We start from the raw sequence: 7,818 nt of genomic DNA on the forward strand, positions 1-7,818 counted from the left end.
CCGGATAAACCACTTACAACCAGGACCACAGGATTAAGTAAACACAAATCACACACCAATATTTTGCAGCGGAAAACTTATTACCAAATTTTACAAGTTACATCAAGTTTTACAATGTACATGATCAGAGTGATTAAAAAAGTGATTCAAAGAAATAACTTTGAACTATTATAAATTATTTATAGTTTTGAAATATATGCTAGCTTAAGTGACCATCCTCAGTAAGAAGTATAGAAGAGTTACTTAGACTTATAAGAAGGTCGTGCCCACTGGCGCTTAACACCAATCACAATCAAGTGACTCTTAACCTGCAACAACAATGCGAATAAAACCCTAAGTACGCAAGTACTCAGCAAGACTTACCCGACTAAAGAAAAGACTCAACAGTATGCTGGTTTCAAAAGGGATTCAAGGTATGACTTATCAAGAATCAAAGACTCTGTTTGCGGAAAAGCTTACTATGAGTGGATCCTTAAAAATCCATTTTTACTTGTCAGGTTAAGTAAAGTTACCTGCATCTAGAGTTCTTTCTACCCTAGTTCAAGCACTTGGCCTATACTAGCCGTCTTTTTATCATCCCTTCAGTTTGCTGGATTGCTACGTGTAGGGCAGTGACCAAGTCTTCATGTCCGAGAAGTAACGGCGGACCGAATCGATTAATACCCAGCTGGGGATCTCGAATCACACAACATATGTAGCACTTAACCCTTGCATATGTCAGCTTGCCACCGGGATTCTTAAGACCAGATCGGGTTCACGCCAACCGAGAGCACAGATACACCACCGTCCAGCCTCTTGCCACTGAGGGTACACGCTACTCTCGCCATCTCTCCACTCTCATTGCATGTTGTACTATTCTGGTATTAGTCTGCTCGAGGCAAAGCTTACCCATGATGAGGCATGTGACCAGTTAAAAGGTCCTCAATCAGCAAGCCTACATCGAGATGGTCCTTAATCGACTCAGACGGAGACACTACACCGAGACTCCCTTCTCGTGCAAGTCAACCGCTCGGTCTCAGCTTTTTTATTTTCACCCCAAAGTTTGGTACCTGGCAGAGGTACATCTTTTCCGATGTTGAACCCATCAAGGCCTTTGATGGATCCACCATCACAAGTTTTTCTTTTTGAAAACATTCCCACCCACTGAAGCATCACTTTTGTTTTAAAACAAAACATTTTTGTTTGCTAAAGCAAGACTAAGCATCATAAAATTCTTTTCAAAAAGGTATCAAGGAAGGGTAATCAACTTTCCAAGGAAGGAAATGTATCAACGGTTTAGCACACAACTCCTATCACCTAATGCATCAAACAAGGTGATAAAGATTTTAAAACAGCAAGGAGGTGGCAAATGCACCGGGGCTTGCTTGGAATAAACACTATGTTAGTGTTTGTTAGGTGACGACCACTTGACGATCATCCTTGTCCTAGCACTTGATCAGACAGGTTCGTCCATCAGCATCACCATGCGGAGTAGTCCACTCGCTACGTCATCTTGGGGTCGACTCAGCTCTGGTTCTCCGCATCACGTGGTTAATTAACGTACCTCATAGGATGCACAATGCACATGTATGAATATACAGAGGAATAGCATAAGACAAATAAGCTATGCTAAAGATAATGAAACACTCATAACAAAGCATTAGAATCAATCACAAGCAAGTACCAGCTAGCGATATAAGACTAATTATAATAATTACGCTTTTTTAGCCTATTCAGAGATAGCTCATACATCAAGAAACCTTAAACCTTGTACAAGTCCTCTATTTTCCTTAGCTAATGCATAACACCGAAAGGCTAACAATATTCAAACTCCTAGTATTGGACACCTGAGTTATAGTACCTGCAGGAACAATTTAACTAACCTATATTCCACTAGGGCATTCTAACTATCGATATAATACAACGTAACAATTACTAAGGCAAGGCTTTTGACCTCACGACTCAACACAATCAACATCGACAAACTTATCGAATAATCGCTTAAAATATTAAATCTATTCTTCACGCCACTAATTTGGCATACATCATAAGTAAGACCAATTTGAACACACTTGTCGGACACGTCCGCTCGGGTACTCCTACGTAACTAGCATTTTAAATCTAAGTTTTACCTTGCAACATTAGTACGCCATAATCACGTCCTCATATGCGACAAGATATTTTGGCAACCATCTAATATAACTATGACATGTTTATGCCTCAATCAAGATAATCGTCGTGATCAATATATCTATTCAATCCATCGACTCAATCAATTAATAAAAATAGTGAACTAGAGAACGGTTCCCGATTCAACTAGAATTCCAAGTCAACATTGACGATTCTTGTTCATGCCTTTCGCCGAGCACTAGGGGGCATCGACCAGGGGCTTGCTTCTCCACATCTTCTTGGGATTATTTTGTCGACGCGATCACAATTCGGAGGCATCACGTAGGGACCGAACGACGACAAGTACCTAGGAGGGATCTACAATATTGTTGTAGACCCGACACGGAGATGAACAACGACGAACTAGCGAGCTGAACTACGGCGAGTGATGTCATGACGCGGATAAGCAATAGCAACTGGCAGACTCAGAACAGCGGAGTGAGGTGCACGGCCAGCAAGCAAAGATGAGTGTGTGCGGCACGGGAGCGAAAGCAGAACTTGATGGCCAGCTTGGAGACTCGGCGAGCATGACCAACATGCTGAAGTTGATAGTGAACGACAGGAGCAGGGAGAGAACTGTTGGTTTCCCATTTAGCAAGCAGGTGGTGCATGGGGTTGACGATTTGAACATGCGGAGACGTGGACCACCAGTGAATCACGGCCAGACGGTAACACCACGGCGACGCGCTAGCTCTAAAGGCTGAGCAGGGAACCCAAGTTTGACGGCGAGCAGGAAGACATATCAAAACCTCGGACGTGATGGCGATTAAGGCTGAGCGATCCGAGAGGGCGCGCTGGCGAGCAGGAACTGAGCGCGCAGGGGAAAAACGACGGCGAGCAGAGAGCTTCACGCGCGCAGGAAGCTGGGAGCTTGGGCAGGACCGAGCAGAGGGCACATCTACACGCGCAAGCAGGGAGAGAGGCACCGCGGCAAGCGTAGGGGAGCAGCGCGATCGGCCGAGCTGGAGCTCGCGGCCAGTCATGGAAGCAGGGGCAGGGGCGCGCGTGGCAACAGAGCGGAGCGTGCGTGGGAGCTGGAGCAATAGGAGATGGACGCGCAGGGCGAGCTCGGCTGCGTGCGGCATGGGCGAGCGTGCCAGAGACAGAGAGCTCCGACCGGCGAGCACGCGCAGGAAGCAAGCGCGCAGGGGCGAGCTCGGAGAGGAGGAGCGCCGCGCAGGAGGAACAGAGGTCGAGCTCGGCGCGCAGAGCACCATGGCTGGGGAGGACGGAGCTCAAGCACAGGGAGGAAGTGGAACGGCGTTAGGGAGGAGGCCGTGCTGGAGGAGCAAGCCGCGGTCCGAACGCCGGCGAGCATGAAACCGCGCCCATGGATCGAGCTCAGGGCAGAAGGGCCAGGGGCGCGGCGCAGGAAGAAGCGCCAGGGAGCAGCGCGCCATGGCAGGGGAACTCGGGGGAAGGGAAGCCGCGAGGGAGAGAGAGAGACAGGGCGCCAGGCAGAGAAGCAGAGGTGCGGCTGAGCGCGGGAGATGGGACGCGCGCTGGAGAAGATAAGGAGAGAGGGACGCCGTGGAAAAATCTTCAGGGGAGACGGCGGCGGTAGATTTTCCCAAGGACCGAGCGACGGCTGTTGTGCGGCGTGAAAAAAATCAGAAGAGAGAGAGAAACGTGAGAGCCGCTCAGCTAGCTGGATAAGCACGCAGAAAAAAAATCTGTGAAGATAATTTTCATTTCTTTCCCCTTTTTTAACGGAAATCGTAAATGTTGTTGGATCAAGATTTTTAGCGATAACTAGAGGGTCGACAATACGGGCTACACATCTCCTTCTCCGAATCACGAAACAGAAAATCCGAAGATTTGGATCCGGGCGAGAAACGACAACCCGAATAAGACTGATTTCATCTTCGATAATCTGCTCTGCGTGATTCGACTGAAATTAGCCGAACCCCGATCCACTAATGTACATTCGTTTTTGTCGCCAAAACAGCATGCTGAAGGATAAATTGGGTCATAATCTCGCGCAAGATTTCGCGCGATTCGAATTATTTTACCCCGAACATTTTAATCATCGAGTTTAAATTAATTTGCCCTGGATAAAAATCATCCGAGTGAGTCAGGCTTACAAATTCGTATTCATTGTATTACTTTTAAACGGACACACGACTCGACATATCGCGGAATAAATGCGCGATATCGATGCGGCATCGAGAGTGCGATCCATTCCGGAAGTGACGTCACGCATCGCACATGTGGCGAGAAGCTGTGCGCATTGTTCTCTTCGAATGGCGCGGGGCTCCAAATTTTACAGAAAATCATATTCACTTACGCGCGTGATCCAAACAATTCAAAACCCGCCAGCAAACGAAGATTCGATAATTCAAAAGTTTCTTGAACCTCGTTTTAATTGATTAGATTATGGGGATGAATTATGACACCAGATTCGCACTTTTGCGAGATGGTCAAAATTTAATGTCCACTTTATTTACTGATATCCCGCGCTCAAATCCATAATCGCTGTTTACGGGAGATAAACACCTCGGGTGTTACAATACATGCCCTTGAACATTTGTTTACAATTAACTCAAACTAATAAGGTCTATCTAGTCCTTTTTCCTTCTGCTTGGTCTGGGCCGAAGCTACTGAGCTTCAGCATTCTGCAGTGTTGCTTCTACATAGAGTCTTCGTCTTGAGGGGCTATACCGAGGCTGAAGATAGCTTCGGCGAGCCTCTGTGTTATTTTGTCAAAGGTGTTTTTGCCTTGAGGACCTTCGACAGAGAAGAAGACCCCCAAAAGTAGCCCCTTCGCGGTGCTAGATCATTTTTTTCGTAACGAGCTCGATCCGCAAAAAACACAAAGGCTTTGGAATGCCGAAGGTCCGAAAAACACCTTCCCTAAGCTTGTTATCGAAAAACGATTAAAATATTCCGAGCGTCGAACGGTCCACCGCTCAGCCAGTGTAGGTGGCCTGGCGGTTCGCCTTCTTCCCCTGCAGCACTATATAAGGAGACAGGTTTGTGAGAAGTTACCACAACATTCATTGTCATTGCATAGTTGTGCTGTTAAAAAATTTAACCAAAGCCGAAGCTTTCCGATTGCTCTTTCCAAACACGCTCTTCATCATTCGAAGTCAGCTTTGTCTTAAGGAACCGCGACACTTGAGATGGCCCGAGTAAGATCCACTGCTGGAGTGTTCCATGAGGGAGATGATGCTGAAATGACAGAAACAGCGCCAATATCAGAAATGATGAGGCGATCGGGTCTAGTAGTGTCGGAAAAAGCTATTGCCGAAGGTGAAACTGCATAAGCTGAGCAGACTCTAGTTGAGGATGGGAGTGATGATGAAATTGAAGAATACTATAGTATTCTGATCCCATCGAAACCGAGCCATATTGAATTTAGAAAATCTACCGTGTCAGCAGAGGACCTGGTTATGATGAAGAAGCTGGGCTATTTTGGGGAAACTGAGAGTAAACTTATTCATTTTGCTGGCGAGGAAGTGGTTTCGGAGCCGAAGGAGGATGAAGTTGTTGTTTTTAAAAGCTTCTTCAGGGCAGGGCTTCGGTTTCCTCTATATGATATAATAGGAGAGGTTCTGAAGAGGTTTGAGATATATCTTCATCAGCTGACACCAAATGCCATTGTCAGGCTGAGTGTTTACATATCGACTCTCCGAAGCCAGGGCATAAGTGCCAATGCCGAAGGTTTCTTCCGAGTGCACGAGTTGCACTATCAGACGAAGGCCAGGGCAGATGGCCTTCACAAAAACTTTGGATTCTATAATTTTGCATACCGAAAGGACACCAAGGCCCCGGTAATCGGCTACCACACCAAGTGGCTGACCGGGTGGACAAATGAATGGTTCTACGTAAAAGCTGATGAGAAGAAGAGGGGAAAACTGATGACTATGGTTATGAGTCCTATGAGATTGAGCTTCGGGATGATAAGGCCATTGTGCCATATGCAACTCGTCTCCCGGTGCTAGCTGGCCGAGGTCGAATTCAGAGTGGTGGCTGCTGAAATTAGCACCAGAGATTTAGTACAGGAATACCTCGCGAACAAGACCTTTCCGACCTCTAGCGACTGGGGGATGCCGAAGAAGAAGGAAGGGGAAAGAAATATGAGCTTGTTTGACTCCCCTATCGCTTCAAATTTGAGAAGCAATTCAAGAAACCATGTACTAAATGGCTAGAAATGATTGAAACTATGTGTAATGAGATTCTTGGAAATTACACGAAGAAAGAGGATCAATTAATGACTGATGCCTTTGGCACCCGACCGAAACAAAGGCTAAATCGGGTAATGGATGCCCTGAACTTCGAGTATCCAGATTATGAGAAACTTGACGAGGGGGCCCGGGGAGTGAAAAGAAAAAGAGTTGTCAGCATTCGGAGCAGGCAAGCTGCCCGATCTGTGAAGGAAGATGAAAAGGCCCTGAAGAAAGTGAAAGCAGCGCCGGAGCCGAAGGCACCAGTTCCTAAGAAACGGAAACTTGACAAGATACCTTCTACCGAACCGAAGGTAGATGAAGTGGCGGAAAAAACCTTGAGCCCTCTGTTGCGTTCTGCTGCGGAAGTGTCAGAAATTTTGAAGGTAATGACTGAATCCCCACCATTCAAGTTGCTAAGTCCTCTGGGACTGGAACTGACAAACCTTTTACAGCAAAAGGAAAACCCTTCGGCTACCGACGGAAGAGACGGGGACAGAAAAAATGACGTATGATGAACATTCTCCATGCAATTGAGAAAATCCTGCCTCCAGCTTCAGTAGACAAATCTATGAAAATTACTGATGTCGAAGTTACCGTTGCAACTAAAGGCAAAGATCTCGTGGCGACCATGTCCAAAATTGACAAAATTGTATTAGATGTGGCTGTGGAGAAGGAGGTGGCCATAGAAGTGTCAGACAAAGGAAAGAAAGCTAAAGAAATTTCTTCGAAAGAAGCAGACTATGTCCTACGGCACCTGGGTGGCCAGCAGCTTTCTAACGAGGATGCAACTGAGCTGAAGGACTTTGCTATTAACTGTGGCTATCAGTCAGGGTCCATGTTGTTTGGTGGGTTGGACGAAGAAGTAATAGGATGCATCCGTGATCGTGCTGGTGCAAAGATTATATGCACCCTCTCAAATAGCATCGAATTCCCGAAGCTTGAAAGGGATATCAGCTGTTACAGGCGCGAGTGTCACACCCGGTTTTTGAAGGTAAACCGAATGCGAACCATGTATGTGTCAGGATCAGAAATTCACGTACACCGCGATTACATAAATGACTCATCATAGCACAATGCTTCGAATAACAATAAAGAGTAAGTAATAATGTTAAAGAGTAGAGTCATTTACATAATATAAATCAAAGTGCACATAAAAGAAACGTAGCCAACATAAACAAACCCACCACAGGCAGCTGACTAGGGGAGGTCGCTAGCCTAATACTCGAACTCTTCGAAGTCCTCGAACTCCTGGAGATCTGCCTCGACGCCTTCTTCTTTACCTGAGCATAGATTGCACCAAAGGCAACCTGGTGTTTAGTGAAAGCAAGGGTGAGTACACATCAACGTACTCAGCAAATGTCCCGTTTGGCTGAGGTGGACTAGCTTTATGTGGGGTTAAGGTCAAAGCAGTTGCTTTTAGTTGGTCAGGCATTTATTATTAATGGAAGCCAAGTTTTATCATATAACCAACCCATGAATCATTTCCTCATCGAGGAACATC

At 46.3% G+C, this 7,818-nt stretch overlaps 1 protein-coding gene across 1 annotated transcript; it reads right to left on the reverse strand.

The window, feature by feature from the left end:
- Positions 1 to 2,163: 2,163 nt before the first annotated feature.
- Positions 2,164 to 3,616, reverse strand: LOC100383698 (uncharacterized). Its single transcript, NM_001176335.1, is given in 1 exon segment — positions 2,164 to 3,616. A coding segment is annotated over 1 exon segment (792 nt). The 5' UTR covers positions 3,366 to 3,616; the 3' UTR covers positions 2,164 to 2,573.
- Positions 3,617 to 7,818: the final 4,202 nt, after the last annotated feature.

This window comes from Zea mays, chromosome 5 (assembly GCF_902167145.1).
Source record: "Zea mays cultivar B73 chromosome 5, Zm-B73-REFERENCE-NAM-5.0, whole genome shotgun sequence".
Classification (NCBI taxonomy): Eukaryota; Viridiplantae; Streptophyta; class Magnoliopsida; order Poales; family Poaceae; genus Zea; species Zea mays.